General features: G+C 44.4%; 1 protein-coding gene across 1 annotated transcript in view; it reads left to right on the top strand.

The window, feature by feature from the left end:
• Positions 1-2379: 2379 nt before the first annotated feature.
• Positions 2380-20958, top strand: part of arfgef3 (ARFGEF family member 3) — a gene marked incomplete at its 5' end in the record, with an annotated part of 48839 nt that continues 30260 nt past the window's right edge. The window contains 19 exons of the mRNA XM_080017058.1: positions 2380-2464; positions 5824-5878; positions 7327-7408; positions 8261-8395; positions 8701-8769; positions 10040-10153; positions 10247-10283; positions 10500-10584; positions 10981-11085; positions 11262-11392; positions 11648-11895; positions 12233-12345; positions 12746-12878; positions 15307-15685; positions 18664-18856; positions 19433-19785; positions 19956-20125; positions 20469-20634; positions 20780-20887. Of these exons, the coding sequence (XP_079873184.1) occupies positions 2380-2464; positions 5824-5878; positions 7327-7408; positions 8261-8395; positions 8701-8769; positions 10040-10153; positions 10247-10283; positions 10500-10584; positions 10981-11085; positions 11262-11392; positions 11648-11895; positions 12233-12345; positions 12746-12878; positions 15307-15685; positions 18664-18856; positions 19433-19785; positions 19956-20125; positions 20469-20634; positions 20780-20887 (2761 nt within the window). The remainder of the gene's footprint in view (positions 2465-5823; positions 5879-7326; positions 7409-8260; positions 8396-8700; positions 8770-10039; positions 10154-10246; positions 10284-10499; positions 10585-10980; positions 11086-11261; positions 11393-11647; positions 11896-12232; positions 12346-12745; positions 12879-15306; positions 15686-18663; positions 18857-19432; positions 19786-19955; positions 20126-20468; positions 20635-20779; positions 20888-20958) is intronic.

Raw genomic sequence — 20958 nt, 5'->3', positions numbered from 1 at the left:
GCGCAGAATGAAAAATGCTATAGAACATCTGAAAACATTACATTTAAAGCACAAAAAAGATACAGAACATATAAATCCACAATGTATACTTTAATTATACACACAATAACTCTTGGTTGTGTCCTATAATATATATAAGATGAAGAAGAGGTATCCAAGACTGTATAGTATTAATATATAATATTATATATTGGTGTTAATTGGCAGAGGGTTATTATAACAGCCCCAAATACAAAAGTAGCATTCACCATGGTGATAACAACAATAATTAATAATTAATTGCATTGTCCTCTTGGTTAATAAGAGTTGTATGCTTTATGCCAGACGTATTCATCGATCAATGGATTTAATCTGTATTCATCTCAAATGCAGGATTCCCTAAATTTCCCCAAACCTTTAACGTGTACAGGTACATTGCGCGACTGTGGGTGTTCGCCTTTGATAGCAGCGCCACCAAGTGGACACAAGCGGTTCCCGCGTCTCGCGTCGCCGTGGACAAAATTGGGCACCGGCACCGGCATGAGTTTGGGTTCTGTTTCATTTCCAGTCAGCACTTTATATTCAGTGTTTGGTCGTTAATTTATGTCGCAAGATGGGAATCCTGTCGAAGAGCCGCTCGTGTTCACACAGTCATTATTTTGTCGACGAAAGCAAACGGGAAAATTCTCAAATTGTCATTGTTGATAACTGATTAAGCTGGCAGGGCTTTGACGAAACATTACATTCGACGTATCTGCGTTACGCATGCACCCCACCCCTGTTAGTGGCGGGGTCCGCCTTTCCCGACAAGACGCACTGATCGGGCAAAATGTGATAAGGCAGCGTGGTACTTGTGGTCAGTAAACGGTCGATATATTAAAAAAAAGAACAGCACCCTCAGCGTTGACCCTCTGTCAACGCTGACCTCACCAGGGGTCCTAACTGAGCCATGCACTAGGCTCCACTACCTACTGTACTGTATGTAGCATACTGTACCGCATACTGTACCGCATACTGTACCGCATACTGTACCGCATACTGTACCGCATACTGTGTCACTGTTCAGGGTTGTTCGTGATGCCGTATTGCTGCGCCGTACTGTTGTATACTGTGCTGTATTATCCCAAACACTACCTCACTCTATTCACATTCACACGCCACTTTAATTCACATGCCACTTTAAATGCACATATCTGTATATACATAGGCATATTCCTTCAACCTATTCCATTTTATTTCAATTTATTTTTATTGTATTTTATTCTATATATTTTTTTTATCTTATTCTATAAGTATTCCACTTACTGTATTACGTTTTAGGAGTCAGTTAGTCGGTCTATTAGAAAGGAATTTTCTACTTTTTATTTTATTTTTGTACTTTTTCCTAGGACATATTGTGTGCTATCACCGGGTGCGTTGCATTACATTTCACTGCATATATGTATGAAAGTATGTATATGTATGTGACGGATAAAAAATCTTGAATCTTGAATCAAATGAAAAATGATCCCCACCACCCCAAGTGACGTGGAAAAAAAAAAAACCCCAAAAAAAACAACGTCACAATAAAACAAGCCCCAGATATGCATCTTTAGGCCTTAATATTTTTTTGGAACAATCATTAACTTTGTTGTAAAAACTGAGTTGAGTCTCAGTTTGCAGTGACACCCGGCGGCCTTCGACCGAACTGCAGCTTCCGAAACACTTCCGCAGTACGTCACCCTTCGACACCTGCCGCTATCTGCGCGGTGGGAAACCCCCGCTCCGGTGAACGGGCTCCATTCCACATTTTCACGATATCCCAACGGCGAATGGGTGTAAATAGTGTGTTGCCAGGTCGGATCCAAAAAAAACTAAAAAACAAACAAAAACCAGTCTCGCCGCCGACAAGCCTGCGTTGGTTCCCCTGCGTGTGGTCTCCTACGGAAGGGGGATAAAACCGAACACACCTGGCAACCTGGAGGGATATATATACACACACACACACACACACACACACACACACGTCTGCTAAAACGGGTTTTTGGGAGCCGGTGGCATCCGGGCAGGAACCGCGGACGCACAGTGTCGTGTCTGTGGATTCAATCCCGACATTTCCTCAAGTGATCGCAAGATTCATTTTTTGGTCATCGCGACATTTTTTCTTCACGCTCTCAAGACTGGAAGCTGGTGGCTTCCCCCCCCCCCCCCCCCCCCCCCCCCCCCCCTCCCCGCCCTCCCCGCCTGACGCCCGCTGACATCACTGGCTGGCGTGCCGAGTGAATCATCTCGGTCCGGGGAGGGGGGGGGGGGGGGGGTGTTTCAGGGAGGCTTGGTCCCCCGCTTGCCCCGCTCCCCTGCTCGCACCGGGCGGCCTGTCACGCCTTCCCGACCTGCCACCGTCCAGCCAGAGGGCCGACCATGGAGGAGACCCTGCGGAGGCTCCAGAAAGACGCATCCGGATATAAACACAAAGCCATCCGCGATGCTTGCGCCTGCGCTTGCGGTGAGTTGGGCCGGGAGGAAGCGGGGGAGAGGCAGGGTGGGGAGAAGGGATGGGGAGAGACGGCATAGGGAGAGAGAGAGAATGGAGAAACAGGGTGGAGAGACATAATGGAGAAAGAGGACGGAGAGACCGGATAGAGAGGCGTGGTGGATATACCGTTTGGAGGGAGGATGGAGAAAGCGGATGAGAGACAGGGTGGAGAGACATGGTGATAGAGGGGGTGGGGAGACAGGCTATAGAGGATGGAGAGACGGGATAGAGAGGCATGGTGGATAAACAGGTTGGAGGGAGAAAGTGGACGAGAGACAGGGTGGCGAGAGAGGATGGGGTGACAGGATAGAGAGGATGAGGGATAGGGTGGAGAAAGTGGATGGGAGACAGGGTGGAGAGACATGATGGAGGGATGGGATAGAGAGACATGGTGGATACATAGGTTGGAGAGAGGGTGGAGAAAGGGGATGAGAGACAGGGTGGGGAGACATGGTGATAGAGGGGGTGGGGAGACAGGCTATAGAGGATGGAGAGACGGGATAAAGAGGCATGGTGGATAAACAGGTTGGAGGGAGAAAGTGGACGAGAGACAGGGTGGCGAGAGAGGATGGGGTGACAGGATAGAGAGGATGAGGGATAGGGTGGAGAAAGTGGATGGGAGACAGGGTGGAGAGACATGATAGAGAGGATGGAGGGATGGGATGGAGAGACATGGTGGATACATAGGTTGGAGAGAGGGTGGAGAGACATGATGGGGAGGCAGGATAGAGGGGATCAGGGATAGGGCGGAGAAAGTGGATGAGAGACAGGGTGGAGAGGCATGGTGGATAAACAGGTTGGAGAGAGGACGGAGAAAGCGGATGAGGCGGGGGGAAAGAGGATAGGGAGACAGTACAGAGAGGATGGAGGGATAGGATGGAGAAAGGATTGAGAGGTGGGGTGGAGAGATGATGGAGAGAGAGGTTGGGGAGACAGGTTAGAGAGGATGCAGGGATAGAGTGGCGAGGTAGGATTGAGAGACGGGACGGAGAGGCATGGTGGATAGACACGTTGGAGGGAGAGGATGAGAGACGGCGGAGAGACGGAATGGAGAGAGAGCATGAAAAGACGGGGCGGCGAGAGAGAATGGAGAGACAGACAGGACGGAGGGAGTATGGGGGGACAGGAGGGAGAGACAAGATGGAGAGACGAGAAGGATGGAGAGTCAGCACTTGTCACGCTCCACGAAGTGAGCAAGGAGCCTTAAGCGAACATCGCAGTATCAGCTGCTCTGTTACATAATAATCAGAATATCTCCTGGGACTATATTTTGGTAATATATCGATCGTATTTTTTCTTAACTGCATTAAAATATTGAATTTTCAGAATTGATCGAAAACCATGATATACAGGAGGGAGTTCTGTGGCGTGGGCAGTGTGTAGTTATTCTGTCTCTAAGGCGTTCTGTGAGGGGCGCCAACCGCGGTCACGATCCACAATCACAACATCATTGTGTTCTCAAAGAAATATCTGAGGGGAAAAATCAATAATGTGGATGAAGCCGGTGTGGCTTGGAACAGCTAGAACAGTCTGTAGCAGAGTTTCCGTTAGAAAACATCGGTGCCGGTCAACGTGTCCTGGGGGATTTCAATTTCCCGGACAAATGCGGAGAGATTCCGGTCAAATATTATCGGTCCTTATTGAGCTTAAAAACGATTGATAAGCAGGCTATGTAGAGAATGACGTCAGTTCGCGCCATTTGAAAAATAAATAAATACGAATATTACTACTTGAAATCAAATCATTTCTGTTCATGAACAATAAGTAACAAGTGCAGCGGCTTTAGTTGACATTTCACGAAAAAACAATTTTCTATCAAATCGGGGGGAAAAAAAAAATTCTATGACAAGTAGGTCTAAATAAATAATAAAGTTTGTGGTGTTATCCGTCTTCGCCGGGACATCCTATCGACATATTTTACGCAATGAATATTTACCATCCGCTTTGGGTCGGAACTGAACGATCCAAAAAAAACCCGCCAAACTACGGATGTATGTGTCCTAACGACATCATCTTTCTGCTTCTCTTCTGGACGCTGCGCTCCGTCTCCGCTCCGTGTCTCTGTGTTTACAAGCGCAACCTATCCACCAGGGAGGGGGCGGGACATAATTCTTTATCGACAAACGTGACTGGTCAGAGGTGAAGCTTTCAGATCAGCTTTAGATCGTCCAAACTGATTGGCTCTCTGTTGCAACTTGCTGAGCGCGGAAATGAACAGATCTGTAGACTTTTTTTTTTTTTTAATCGAAATTATCCACTTATCACTAATTCAAATTGTGCTCGGAGGGAATTATTCTCACCGGACATTATGACCGAAGAGATTTCAGTATGTCCGACTTCAACAGATTTTCCCGGTCAAAAACCGGCAATTACCAGATAACGGAAACACTGCAGAAAGAGTTTGCAGAAAATTGCATTATTTTCCTGCCATGCAGCCTTAAAGACAACATTTAACCACATCACGACTTTCCGATAACCAAGATCCCAGACCGTATCCAGTCTCATATCACGATCACAATATTGTACGAATATATTCCCCAAGCTACCATCACGTCATCCCTCAGTGTTGTCTAAATCAGTGATGTAAAGCAGACATGACTCACTCGGATTGATCACGAAGGCTTTTGCATTGAGTAAGTTTATGAAGTTGATGGAGATTAATGAGGGCTCTACCTGGGGTGCTCTCCTTCAGTGTAGGGACTGTGCGTGTTGTTTGGGTTTCCTCATGTAGCTCCTTAATTTCTGGCACAAGAAATTTAACCTTCGATCCTGTGTATTATTGTATGACTGAAATATTACAGGGAAGGGTTTTTTGGGTTTTTTTAAGAGTGAATTTTATGCTGATATATGTATTTTCATGGCTTTGGAGTTCAATGGAACCTCAGTTGAATTCGTCTTGGATTCTTAATCAATGTATTTTGATTTTAGTCAAAGCAGATCTTTTGATATTGTGATAGAATTGCATTTCAAACCTGCACTGGTGAGCTTTTTAAACGAGACAGAGACTTTAAACACCATGAAGGTGTTGAGGTGGACTTTGTTATTACTATTCTTTTAGATGGTTTGTCTGTAATTTCGATTTGATGTCCAAATCTCTGTTGAAAATGAGATTCCTGGTTAATCAACACAAACAGTAATAATAATAATAATAATAATAATAATAATAATAATAATAATATTAATAATAATTACAGTGTTAGGAAGTATATGGTGTAATTCACCAGTCAGAATGGAAGATGCTCTTTAGATTTTGTTAGTTAAAAAAATGTTACCAGTCACACACACATGAACACACAGAATGATTTGACCACGGTACTTTTCTCTTTCAGAAATGCTTGAGTCTCAGAATGGATCGGCAAACAAAATGTCTCCATCCCAACTTCGGTGAGTTAACAGGCAGAACCCTGACACTAACTTTCAGGAGCTGTTGAAACAGATACAAGGTGGGTTAGATGGCTGGAAGAGCCTCATGAGGTGGAGAGGTCAGTGCAGGCGGTGACGTGGCTCTTCAGTCTGGCAGCCTTTTCAAGCCTCCCTGGCTGTCGGAAGGAGCTGGTTCCACCACGAGTGATTTCACTTTGTTTGTCTTGGCTGCCGTGGATCTTGGTAAACAGTGGGCCGGTTTGTGCCGAAGCGAGCGCGTATATTCAGTTTTCTGCCCTACATCGATGTATCTTCACTGTGTCTATGTAAACTGTGTCGCCATTTTGAATAGATACAGCGTAAAGAAATGAAGAAGCCGATTACAGCATAGAGCCCCATAAACCTTTACTGGTCAGCTTAGTGAAATTCCTCTTTTAACACAATACTGTTTTTTCCTCTTTCCTCTTTGCCTTGCTCGCACATCCGTGTCATCCGCTAGATTTTAATAAAACCAATAATGATGATGCAAACATTGTGTTAACGCCTGTGTTTTAACAATCGTTCAGGAAGCCTTGGGGCTGTATTTGTTCTTAAAAAGTATTTTTTTTTTTTCCCGGAAAATATGCAAAACGTCAGTTAAAACAAATTGCTGTCCAGCCGATCCCCATCGGATCCTGATCCCCTGGCAGTCATCCAGCTGTGGTGCATCTCCATGGCAACATTAACATCATTATCTTGAATCATCATCATCATCATCACCATCATCACCATCATCACCATCACCACCACCCCAGCAACAAAATCATCACCATCACCCAGCGGCAACACTATCACCATCACCTCATTAACAAACCCCGACGGCCACCATGTGTTTTCACCCTATTATCTTAAAAACTGAGTGAAGCCAACAGTGGGATTTAGACAGAGAAAACAAACCGCGTGCAGATTACAGAGCAGGAGAGGAAGTGAATTCTGGGATGTTGGATCTTTCCTCTGTGTTGTTTCTCCGGTCACAGTTGCCGCCGGTCGCTCTCTGCTGCCTTTTGACCTTTGGTGTTGAGCTGAGTTAGTCGTTATGTTGCTGAATTCAGGAAATAGAAGCTTGGTCCGCTGTTCACGCAGAGAATACAGACAGCATTCTCCGTGTGAGAATATCCTCTCACAGTTTGGACAGTGTGGTGGACGTTGATGGATAGGGCTGTCACCATCACGAAATTCTAGATGCAGAGTAATTAAATTATTGAGAGAGAGAGAGAGAGAGAGAGAGAGAGAGAGCATTTAATTCACTTCCTAACTTTTCATTCCCCTCAGAAAGGCTGAGCATTTCTGTGTGTGTGTGTGTGTGTGTGTGTGTGTGTGTGTGTGTGTGTGTGTGTGTGTGTGTGTGTGTGTGTGTGTGTGTGTGTGTGTGTGTGTGTGTGTGTGTGTGTGTGTGTGTGTGTGTGTGTGTGTGTGCGCCTGCTTCCCAGAGAGCAATGTCTGCTGCCACTACAGATGGCTCTGGAGTCTAAAAACACCAAACTGGGACAGACGGCATTAAGCAGCATGCAGGTACTTAAACCCCCAAAACAGAGAATGTTATGTCAATTGCCTATGGAGAAATCACCTCAGACTTTTTCCTTTCTTGGGAGCAGTAAAAAGGTGGAGGTTGTAAAAGTTCAATAATTTCGACAGGTGGTGTTCAACCTGGTTTTAACGCGTGAAGTAAATTGTCTTTACTTTTATTATAATGAGCGACTAGAGCAGTATCCCTCAAATGGTACAGAAGCTTCCTATTTAATTAACCCATTTGACCAATATGGTAAAAGAAAATAATCAAGTCTTAATTTAAGAAAAACATGAACAGACTATATCTATATCGATATTTTTGTGAATGAATATTGAATTTGTTTTAATTTCTTTACCATCCATTCGCGGAGGTCTATGTGCTGCATTCAGCCCTTAGGTTGAGCGTCGCTGATTTAGATCATAGTGCAGTGACCTTAACAAAATAATAAACTCAGGGTGATGAGAACATGATGCCTTTTAATGTGTTAAATATACGTTATTTGGCAATGCTAATGGAAAAAAAACCCCCATCTATTAATAAGCCCACGTCATCTTTTGGCGAAGCAGGCAGGATGGATGTTGTGCCAAAAACAAACCTCCATCCTCCAGTAGCATGCCAAGGTTCCTGCTGCATGAAGAATTATAATTCAGACAGAGCAAATGCTTTCCCAATAAATACTGACAATATGACCCTGCTTTGGCAGTGAGAGGTCTGGTTTAATGTAAGGACACACGCGCACACACACACACGCATGCACGCACCCACACACACACGCACACACACACACACACGCACGCGCACGCGCACGTACGTACAACCTGTAAGTGACGTTGTGTCCTCCTGCTGCCGGTCAGAAGCTCCTGTGTGAGGACCAGTTCGTCGGGGCGGACGAGGCCGAGGTCCTGGACAAGCAGCTGCTCAGCCAGGTGCTGCACTCCGTCCGAATTACACCGTCCCTCCACGAAGACCTTCAGGTGGAGGTCATGAAGGTCAGAGAGCGCGTGTGTGTCGGTGGTGATTGCTCATAGAAAGCGGCTGTCAAGGCCGCACATTTGCAGCCCTCATGAATGTGTATTACTGTACTTACCGAATACTTTGAGTCGTTTACAGCAAAGGTCTCCTCACTGAAAATCCCATATTGCAGTTCATATATAAGTAGTAACAGAGCATGTGTTCGTGATTGGTCGGATCCCCAATGACGCATCAAGTCGTGACCTCCCGTGGTGCTAAGACGACAGACCTCAGTGGGGGCAGCGGACGATGCTTCAGCGTGTGACTCGCTTCCTGTGTCCAGGTTCTGCTTTGCGTCACGTACTCGCCGAACTTCCACCTCAACGGAGACTCCATCCTGCGGATCGCTGAGGTGCCTGCTCCTTTTTCTAACACCACAGCCGTTGTGATGTAACATGATCCATCGGCGCACCTGGCCTGGGTTTAGTCGAACAAAAGAGATTCCCCCCCCCCCCCCCCCCCCCCCCCCCGACACAGAAGCAAGCAACACAAACATTAAACCTATTTAAAAAGTACGTTAATAAAAATCTGTTGTTTTGACTGTTTTAAAAATATTTAATTTGAGTTATTACTTTCACCTTTTTAAGTCGGTTGAATGTTTTTAGTTTTTACAGCGTAGTTGCAGATTCAACACACAAATCGAATTCTAATTATAAGTGAGTTTATGATTATTGCAATTGAATATTTAAATTAAAATATATAACATTTTAAAATATTTTACAATTTAATATATAACACTTGACTGACTATACAAATATCACGCCTCCCTCCACTCCCTTGTACTTTAAACTGTGGAATTCTAAGTTCTGTTGCACTTTATTGTCAAATTACTCAGATCGAATAAGTCTCAGAATCTTTTGGTACAGTGCGATCAGCCTTGTTCTCATGTATGAAATTTCACTCTTGACCAGACATTCATTAACAAAAAAATCAAACAAGTTTAATAAAGTGAAAACAAAAAAAATGAATAGACAGAAAAATAGATACTGGCCAAAAGATTTAACGGAAGTTAACTGATTTCAGATTTTCAACACAAAAGAACCCCAAGTAAATAGAATTAAATATAATAGTAAATACAAACAGATGCCGTTTAAATGGTACGGTGAATCCCATTTTTCCCAGAATGTGGGCATTGGATACAGCTGCTTTAAAATGAAATGTCTTTCTCCTTTAAAGAGCCAACTTATCACAGGGTGTCACACCTGCAGCAAATCGAACTGTGCTCCGTCCCCGAACACCAGAACACGCGCGCCACGCTGTAATCACATGAATTATTCATGGCTCTGAGACAGAGGCAGAGCAGTCAGAGGTGTCGGTACAGAGAGTGTTTGCCAGGAATGTAGTTTGTTTTTCAAAACGTGTTTTGAACGGTATAGTCCAACAGAACCTGCTTTAAAACAGAACCCAGTCAAACCACCCCATTCTAACAGAACCCAGTCTATGTTGATAGTTCTATGGAGAGAACATTCTGTTCTCATTTACTATGTGATTGTGTGTGTGTGTGTGTGTGTGTGTGTGTGTGTGTGTGTGTGTGTGTGTGTGTGTGTGTGTGTGTGTGTGTGTGTGTGTGTGTGTGTGTGTGTGTGTGTGTGTGTGTGTGATGTGTGTGATGTGTATTCTAGGTGTGTATTCAGACGTACATGTGCAGCTGTCAGCAGCGTAGCATCAACACAGCAATCAGAGCAACACTGAGCCAAATACTGGGAGACTTGGTGCTACAGCTACACTACAGACAGGTACACACACACACATGCAAACACACACACACGCACGTGCGCGCTCGTGCACGTACGCACACTTAGTTACACTGGTTGTGTTTTGCCTTGCAGGGTTCAGATGGAGATGACATCAATTTGCAGAGAAAAGGTGCAGTACCCAAAATAACCAACAGCCTTACCTGATTCACCTTACCTGTACACCTCAGATCATCCCAAATCATGATGTCGAATGACAGACACTGAATTAAGATATTAGAGTACCATTTAATTACCTTGTTTGTGTGTGTGTTTATGTTTGTTATTATTATTATTATTATTATAATAATTATTATTATCATTATTATTATGTTTGTGTGTGTTGCAGACATGTCTCCTACAAGCCAGGCTCTCTGTGTGGACATTGTGACCGTCCTCACAGTGTTCTGCGACAAGTTGGAGACAGTAGACAGGTACTCTGCTCCCAATAATAATGATTATTACTATTATTTATATTATGAAGTTCGTTTAAGAGAAGCTGGATCATAGTGCCATGCTAATGCTCACAGGCAGCAAGTATTGATGTTGTATTTATTATTCATGTAATTATTATTTACTGCTATTGTTTTTATATTGACCCTCATTATTTATGCTTGTGTTTTATGATGTGTTTTATGAAATGTGTGTGTGTGTGTGTGTGTGTGTGTGTGTGTGTGTGTGTGTGTGTGTGTGTGTGTGTGTGTGTGTGTGTGTGTGTGTGTGTGTGTGTGTGTGTGTGTGTGTGTGTGTGTGTGTGCGCGCGCGCGCGTTTGTGTGTGTGTGTGTGTTTGTGTCTGTGTGTGTGTGTGTGTGTGTGTGTACTCCTGCAGTGATAACCAGCTCCTTCAGCTGCTCTACTTGGAGTGCATCCTCTCCATGCTCAGCAGCTGTCCTCCCACAATGCACCTCTCCAGAGGTTTTACTGATCTCATCTGGTAAGAAGTTTTCTCCACATGGAAAATGGGGACGGGGTTAATAATTGAACTTCACGTCATGGCAACCCGTGACAATCAAAGCCGATTCTCACCAACACGACTAGCTAGTGTCAACAATGGGGAGGGAAAGGGAATATATGTGTTTGTCCATTAACTCTAAATATTCATCCAATCAGGAAACAGCTGTGTCCGTCCCTGGTGGTCATCATGGGAAACCCTGTAAATGACAAAACCATCACCTCACACCACGGTCACACGGGGGCGTCAGAACGAGACTCGCTCAGGCTCACCGACAGACTTGGCCAAGGTATCGTCTGTTCTGGTCCGTGTTCTGGTCCGTGCTTGAAATGATACCGTACCGCCCAGCCCTAAGATGGAAAAATCATGGTTAAATACTCAGTTTGACACCGGTATAGTCCTTCAATCACACACTGTGAAGATATTTCCCCCAAAGTTGATATAAGAGCCACATTCTTGACATGTATGGTGCTTTGCAATAAACCCATGGAAATATGGGATGTGATGGATGGATTCATCCACGTGGTTTCTGTGCGGTAACCAGGGTTTAGCCAGGAAGTGGACCCTTCTGTTGGAGGGGTATCCGACCAGGGCAGGGGTTCGGGCTGCTCGTCCAGCGCCCCCGCCAGGATCGCCCCGGTGGTGCGCACGGTGTGCTACATTGCCGCGGAGCTCGTCCGTCTGGTGGGCTGTGTGGAGTCCATGAAGCCGGTGTTGCAGTCGCTGTACCATCGCATCCTGCTGTACCCACCTCCGCAACACCGCACAGAGGCCATCCGCATCATGAAGGAGGTGGGAGGCCGTCATTTGATTGCTGTTTAAGTAGCAGGGAGATACTGATTTGGTATTAAAATGATTTATTTGCCGATTTGATCTTTATTGTAATCCTTTGGGCTTGACATTAAGCTTTTTCAGCCAGTCGCCCGAGTTGTTTCAGGGCCTGACATTAACGCTTGTTTATTTTCAGATAACATAACATTAGAAATCACATTTATTTCTCCCTTGCCCGATCACACGACTGCATTCCTCTGCGTTTACTAAGCATTACTGTCGAGCCCAGCTTCAATGTTGCTTTTTCTAAGTCACCATTTATTAGAAATTTCAAAACTTGTGCATGTGTGTATGTTAGATCCTGGGCAGTCCTCAGAGGCTCTTTGACCTGGTCGGTCCGTGCATTGTGGAGCCAGACAACAGGAAGCGCTCGTTCTCCAAGAGGAAGTCGCACCTTGATCTGCTCAAACTGTCAGTACCTTCATTTACATCACACTGTGCAGCAGTCTTTTATCCAAGGCTACGTTTATTTTGTGATAGTCGAGAATTGTATAAAAAAGGATGATTTTAACATAGCTAATATGACAGCTGGCTCTATTTTCATCCCTTCAATGTACCAATCGAAGGTTCAAAGGTCAACACAACAATAAAAGCATCTTTGCTGTTGGTTGACACCATGATTTCACCATTTCCCCAGGGCTGAACTCTACCTAAAACTTTGCGATAATTTACTTTGGTTTACTGTGTGTGTGTGTGTGTGTGTGTGTGTGTGTGTGTGTGTGTGTGTGTGTGTGTGTGTGTGTGTGTGGGTGTGTGTGGGTGTGTGTGTGTGTGTGTGTGTGTCTCTGTGTCTGTGTCTGTGTGTGTGCAGGGTGATGGATGGAGTGACAGAGGCCTGTGTGAAAGGAGGTATGGAAGCCTGTTATACCTCTGTTTCCTGTGCCTGCGCTCTGCTGAGCGCCTTGGACCATCTGGCCAAGGGCCGGGAACTCCAACCAGAACAGGTGACCAGGGTGACCTCCACCCAAATCACCTCCACCCCAAACACATCCACTTTTATCACTTCCCCTAAAGTCACCTCTGCAGACCTGCCAACCTGCACGCATTTTGTGTACCATCTACGAAATTCTTAGTCAAAATACGCAGGTACGAAATGCCAGTTGAAACTACTAAAACATTTTTTTCTATATATATTGTAATTTAATGACGGAAATCAATCAATACAAACTATTGGGTACTATTGGTTCTTATTAACTTTATTATCCACTGAGGTATGACTCTGCATTGTGAGGTAAAATGGGAAGTGGGAAAGTTATAATAAAGCACATAAATGTGACCGTAATATTAACATATATATATAATATATATAAAACATGTGTTGCACCGACCGACGAGCCGGTGACCGGAATTGGTCGGTTTTCACCGGCCGATCATTGTCAGATATCAGATATATCTGCCGGTCAAATATACCATACACCATATAGTTCAAGTTCAAGAGATTATTTGTCTCATACATATACATACGGTCATACATATATGCAGTGAAATGTCGTGACACCCGGTGATTACGCACAATAAGCTCTATAAGCTCTAAAAATACTAAAAAATACCAAAATGTGCATAATCGAGCACAAGGTGCTCGCGCAGGCAGCCGCAAGGGGATGCGCCACAATCGCGATTCTGGGTTCTATAATTATATAATATAATTAATTGACCGTGTTGTATTAAATATACATTTAAATCCTCCTAAATGAAACTTACATGAACATACTTACCTCACAGTCCTGGCGGCCACTTTGGTACTAAATTTGGTTGTCCTTGCATCGATTTTAGTATTCAGTGCTCATGTACTGTACTCCTAAAAATGCTTCAATACTCGATACCCGATACCAATATAATGTAACGTAGTTGCGTAGTTGACGCTCAAAAAAGAGAAAAAGAAAGAAAATGTCGACTGTTTGAAAGTACTTCAAGGTAAACAAAGAAGATTAGATAAATTATTTATTTGTTACCTGACAATATTCTAACATTTTGCAGACTACATATCTACCACTGTGACAGCGGAGCTCCGATCGTGATGAAAAGTTGTATTTGTTTATTTTTTGTTATGATTGCAATGTATTTGCAAAGTACCATATGAATATAATATAAATGTATATTTGCATTTAAGTAAAGTTTTAGTTTGAACTGGACAGTTCCATGTTAGTTATATGTTGTTGTCCTACTAAAACTCAGTGAGAGTTACAGGTTGAATTATACTGAAAGTTGATGACAGTCCCATGTTCATTTGAATTGGAACTCAGTGACGGTTTCATGTTCTGTTATTGTTCCATAGTGAATAATGAACAATAATGAACAGTGTCAAAATCAGCAATCTCACTATTGTGGTTACTGAAAATTACATTGTAATCCGTATGTGCAGCTGTCCAATCATGTGAGCGTGATCAGATCACGGGATGTATTTGTCATTGTCGTACAGCAGATCAGACTTAAAAAAAATCAGAAATAGGAATCGGCCAAGAAAATTGCAATCGGCGAATCTCTAGTTGGTAAACATGTTCAGTATCCTAACAAGGTGATGCATTTCAAGGGGTAAATCCTAATGACATAAATGACTATATATAGTTAGTCGTAGTATCTTCCATACGATGTGTTTAGCCTCGTTACAAGACGGCTACGGTGTAAATAACTGATGGAGTAATTTAGCTGCAGGAACTCAAATGCCACAGAGACTCCCTGTTACACTGTACTTCAAATATTTTCTCAAAGTTGGCAGGTCTGTCTCTCTGCCATGAACCATACCTGTCAACATTTGGATTTGAAAAAAACAATGAAAACACAGTTTTTATTAGTTTTGTTTGGAGGAACGGGGACGCGCCGCAGATTGCGCAGCCCACCGGCAACATTAGAAACCAACGTTTGTTATTTTTATTATTTTTTGAAAGGTTAAAAATATGGGAATATTTACAGGAAAATATTCAAATGGGAGGACAGCAGGGTAAAATAGGGGAGAATCCCAGGAAAAATGGGAGGGTTGACAGGTATGCATTAACACCCCACCCCCACATACCAATTCCATCCCAAGCACCTCCAACCGAAATACCACCCAAAAATCCTCCACCCAAATCAATTCTATCCAAAACACCTCCAAGCTTAATCCCACCGAAAAATCTACTACTAACCCAAAACACCTCCAACAAAAAAGACCTTCATCAAAACATACCACCTGAAACACATGCATCCAAAGAACAACCCTTCCCAACAATACTGCCAACCAAAACATTTCTGCCCTTGTCACCTCCACCCAAAACAATCTCAACCTAAACACATTCACCCAAAATCCCCTTATACATCACTGAGGAAATCCATCTTCCATAATTAATTTCTGTTTGTTTTGTTTAGTAAATTTGTCCGACAAACTTCTTTCCTCAGGCTAGTTTGCTCCTCAGGCGATTGGACGATCTGAAGGAGGGGGCGGAGTCCACACGGGAGTCCATGGAGATCAACGAGGCGGACTTTCAGTGGCAGCGGCGCGTGCTCTCATCTGAGCAAGCTCCGTCCGAACCCGACTCCAGCATGGCCATCGTCCCCGCCAAGCGCAGCCCCGACATCAGCATCAGCATCACCACAGAAATGGGCCAGACCACTCTGGAGCTGGAGGCGGGAGAGCTGGGCCTCGGCCTGGGCCGTACCACCCCGGAGGAATGCGGGGAGGAGCTGCGTCTCCCCTCCCCCTCTGCCTGCAGCGGATTGGATGGGAGCGAGCGGGAGGTGGAGCTTGGAGGAGTCGTGGGAACGGAGAGAGGCACAGGTACGTCCTGGGAGATGAGTAAGGGATTGAGATCACATCATTATTGCAAATTAACCTAAGAATTTCCTTCTTTCACTGGTTGTGCTGTGAAGCATTTGACCGACAAAACATTGAAATTTGAATTATATATATAATATATATATATATATTTACCTGTGGACAGCAGGCTTGTCATACAACACAGGGTATTTGTGCCATTGCATCCAGGACCATGTTAATCTGCAATTGGAGTTCAAATTTTCAACCTGCAATGCCACGCTTTATTAATAGCTCTGTCGTGTAGACGACCTGTGGGATGTGGAAGAGCACAGCTTTTTAGTCTATTATAAGAAATAGTTGTTTTTTTATTGTAGATGTATTTATTTCATTTTGTTTTGTTTTCCGAAGTTTTACATGGAAAAAAAAAAATCCCCGCATCCCAGAGTCCCGGTGAGTCCCGGTGCGTTGTCCGTTTCTCCCACAAGCTTGGAGCAAGGCAACCGAAGTGGGAACAAACGTTTAAATGAGGCCTTGTAGATCTTATATGAGTGGAGATTCAGCAACTGGATTGCTTATTTCTCGCCTCAGATTTGTTCACAAACAGATTTTGGTGGACTGATAAGGTGAAATCAGGGAAAGTTACAGAGTAAATACAACGGAACCCAGAATTAAAGCTCAAACCCCATTGGCTCACAGAACCCGGAACTTGTGCTCGAACCCCCATTGGCTCACAGAACTCGAGGCCTCGGGAGGGTGGTGCCAGCCACGTCAGGAACACAATGGATGTAGAGGCATGTTAGAATGGCTAGAATGCATAATCTGAGTGGTATTTCAAAAACATGTTTTGGGGACCTCAGAGACCGACTGTATATCAACGTAAAAGGAGTAAAAAGGAGCATAAATAGGCTCCCCTTTAACTGCAGTTTAATGTGACAACACAACAAGCTTACTTTAATAATGTCAGGGGTTCAAAAATTCACTAGGATATCCATTTGACTGATCGTTTATTGTAACATCCAAAACTCGCTGTGCGATCCCTGCTCACTCTCTTTTACGTATTTAACTGCCCTGACTCGAGCACCCCCAAGTACAGGTCGTCCTCTGACTGTCTAACTGCAAATAACATTGCCTAACTGATTATAAAAACATCCACACTACAACATTTGAGGTAAAAAAAAAAAAAATGTACCAAAGTACTTCAGCCGAGTACAGTTCGTAGGTAAAGGTTCTTTGAGTTTGGAGATTCCAACCATGCCCCAAGAGCAATTCACACGTTCAAACGTTTTTGCGCTCGACAGAAGGGAGCAGCTCAATCGCCCCCAAATTAAAGCAACGAGCAGCAGCCAACGGGTTTCGGGCTTCACCAAGCTGAGCAAAGCCACGTCAGCTAGGTTAATTGTGTTGAAAGAAGGAGTGAGGGCAATCACATGTTGTATCATCACAACGTATGCAGCATTTCAATAATTGCGCAGTCAAAGTTCTGCCATTTGCCCCCCTTTATCAGATTTGAACGACATCTGGTGTGTACATGAGGACAGAGTGCGGGTGGTCTCCTTTGAGTTTAATCAGGATTGCTGTAAGACAGCTGCAGTTATGGCCTATTTCCTGCTAAGCCCCGCCCTGTGTCAAGGTATTTTGATTGATGGCAGCCATGTTTTTTCGCCCGATCCTGCTCATTTATAATATAATTGGGTCTCTCAATCCTGCAATGGTGTATACCAAATTTGGTGTTGATACAGTCAAATTCTAAAAAGCCTCTTGGACCAGAAAAGTCCACCATGATGGAGTTTTTGCTTATTTGCAAAATAAAAAAAAATTAAAAAATGTGCATTCTTTTTTTGGATTTTGACTGTATCAACACCAAATTTAGTATACAGCATTGAGGGACTGAGAAACACATTTATATTATCCATGACCAAGATCGGTCCAAAAACATGGCCACCACCAACCGAAAAAAACATGTGCACCAAATTTGGTGAAATTCTGTCCACCGGGTCTACACGTTTGTGTCATTTGTGGCACCCCCTATGGGTCATGGTGAAAATGCTTTGGTAGAACTATTCTCAAACACACACTGAAGATATCTACCAAGATTTATGATGATCGGAAATGAGTTATGGTAAATTTTCATTGGTCATTTTTTTGGTCGATGGCGGCCATGTTTTTGGGGCGATCTTTCTCATTTAAAATAGAAAAGTGTATCTCAGTCCTGCAATGCCGTAAATCAACTTTGGTGTTGATAGAGTCCAAATCCAAGAAAGTATTCACCTGACTGTTTTTCACGTTATGCAAATAAGCAAAAAACCATCATGGTGGACTTTTACAGTTCACAAGGATTTTTTTTTTTTTGTCGAGCACATTGAGCTGGACTAGTGTGCCGAATTTCAAGTCAGTCAGAGTCATGGTGTGAGGGGTGTGACCTTTCCAAAATGTAGCTTTTGGGCCTTAATTACAGGGCCACCATCTAGCCGATTGGGCTCAGGTTCCTTGGGAAGCATTTAAGATAAGATCAACCTTCATTAGTCCGACACCGGGAAAATTTACATTGTTACAGCAGCAAAAAGGGGACAGCAGAAAATAGAGAGCATATCAAGGTAAGCACTATAAACAATATAAAATATTAAAAGAAAACACCATCAATAGGAACCAGAGTACTAAGCGTATTGCACATATCTTGACACATGGCACATCAGGGATTGTACTTTTCTTTTTTTTTTTATATATATTTAAAAAAAACACATTATTTACACATCATTTCCATTTATTGTGCCAGGTTACATGTTTCTAGCTCATTCTAGTTCACAGCAATTTGAGACACGGCAAGAGTGAACAACCGGCAGAAAAACAATAGAATTCTACCCCTTCAGGGTTTGAACCCTAAATATGAGGTCTGAGACATTCGAGGACGAGTTTTATTTGAAATTTGACGTGAGACATTTACATACAGCATACTGTACGTCAGTCGACTTCCTTGCTGTTGTCGTGGTAACATTCTCCAGGTGCGGGGGAGTCTGTGAGCAGAGGGAAGAGGGAGAGGGGGGAGAGGGGGGAGAGGGGGGCCGCGGCGCCTCCGGACGTGGTCCAGAGAAGCCACGGCCTCGTCTACCCAGACATCACCAACTTCCTGTCGGTGGAGTCCAGGAGCCGGTCCAACCACAGAGCAGGCTCACGCTACAGCGAGAGCAACTTCAGGTACAGTCAGAGCGTGTGCGTCTGTGCGTGTGTGCGTCTGTGTGTGTGTACGTGTGTGTACGTGTGTGTGTGTGTGTGTGTGTGTGTGTGTGTGTGTGTGTGTGTGTGTGTGTGTGTGTGTGTGTGTGTGTGTGTGTGTGTGTGTGTGTGTGTGTGTGTGTGTGTGGTGGAATGGACAGACACAAACTGTGATGTAATAGCCACAAGTAAAAACATGTCATTCACAAAGTTCAGAAACAAATATGAACATAAATGAGATGTGTGTGTCTGTCATCTCTCAGTGGCAGATTTGTTAACCTCTTTTTCTGAGAGTTTTATTTCGTTTTTTCTTATTTGGTTAAACAAAAGCCAGAAAGAAAAAAAAAAAAAGTGCGTTTGATTAATATTAGTTTTTGGACGCGCTAAGCTCACGTGTGGACATGATTGTCCGGTGACTTTTGAAGATTATGAAAATGTGCCGTTCCGTCCGGGATGGTGAGACGGTGAAAGCCTTTTATGAAATCGAATTGTGTCATAAAACTGATTGAATATAGTCTTGTTAAAAACTCTCTCTCCCTCTCCCGTCCCCGCCCTCAGTGTGGAGGAGCAGGATTTGTCGCGCACGGAGTTCGACTCGTGCGATCAGTTCTCCATGGCGGCGGAGAAGGACTCGGGGCGCTCCGACGTCTCCGACATGGGCTCGGACAACGTGTCCCTGGCGGACGAGGAGCAGCAGACGCCCCTGGAGTGTCTGGGCCACCGCTCGCTCCGCACGGCCGCCCTGTCGCTCAAGCTCCTCCGCAACCAGGAGGCGGACCAGCAGAGCTCCCGGCTCTTCGTCCAGTCGCTGGCCGCCGTGCTGCCGCGGCTGCTGGGGCTGGCCGGCGCGGCGGAGGTGGACGCGGCTCTCCAGAACTTCTCTTCTTCGTTCTGCTCCGGACTGCAGGCCGGTGAGAGAGGGGGAGGCGGGCGAGAGAGAGGTTTACGGATTCTGTTTAAAAAATAAAAAATCTTCAAATATTAATGTTTTTATTAATAAAATATCATTGGCACTATCAATTGTGGATGCACCATGTGAGGTATTAGTCCGTCTTTCTGACGCTCTCTCTTTTAACCCACCCTCCCATCCCTTCTCCAGGCCTGGAGGGGGGCGAGGGTCTGAGCTGTCCGTCTCTTATTAACGCAGACAGTCTGTACTTGGTGTCATACTACGCTCTGCTGCTCAACCTGAAGCTCTGCTGCTGTGACCACTACCGCCAGCGCCCCCTGCTGGACGCGTCTCTCAGCCTGGTCAGTTCAACACCCGGTGGATCATGGGCAAAAAGCGACTCTCAGGCCAAAACATGGTGTTTGTCAGCAATGTGACGACTTTAACGTCGATCTAATGACCATCAGCAAGGGAGCTGATGAGGGAATCCATAATTTTCATCACTATATTGACAAAAATATGTTAGGTATAGAGGTATCACAGTTTGACATTTTTTCCATTATTTGACGTTTACGTTTGTCTAATTTGATTGGCCGTGGAGTGTCTTATCAAAGATCTGTGGCCCTGTAGATTTTAGATTTTTAGATTTTTGTCTGCTGTTTTTTTTTATTTTTTTATTACAAATTATTTATTATGTGTGCGCAGAGGGAGTTTGTGCGTCAGGTCCAGAGCAGCGGCGTACTGGTGGTTCTATCTCAGGCCTGGATAGAAGAACTGTACCAAAACGTTCTCAGTCAGAACCTGCTGGGCGATGCTGGGTACTGTAGTTCATCTGAGGAACACACTCTGCCGCTAATCACCATGCTAACAGGTACACACTGCCACTAATCACCATGCTAACAGGTACACACCGCCGGTCATCACCATGCTAACAGGTACACATTGCCGCTAATTGCCATGCTAACAGGTACACACTGACGCTAATTACCATGCTAATACATACTTTCTTTCTCCAGATATTGACGGACTGGGCAGCAGTGCCATTGGAGGTCAGCTGGTCAGGAGGGCTTCCAGCCAATCACCTTTCAGCTCTGACAAGACCACCAATGACACCGTCCTGGCAGGTTAGACACTTCCTGTTTCCGGCAACATAAAAGACGGCTGCATTGAGCGAACAATTGAACGAGGCTCCGAT

Source organism: Zeus faber (genome assembly GCF_960531495.2).
Source record: "Zeus faber genome assembly, chromosome: 16".
Lineage (NCBI taxonomy): Eukaryota > Metazoa > Chordata > Actinopteri > Zeiformes > Zeidae > Zeus > Zeus faber.
Note: the sequence above shows the minus strand (reverse complement) of the source record. Positions and strands in the feature narration are given on the sequence as shown.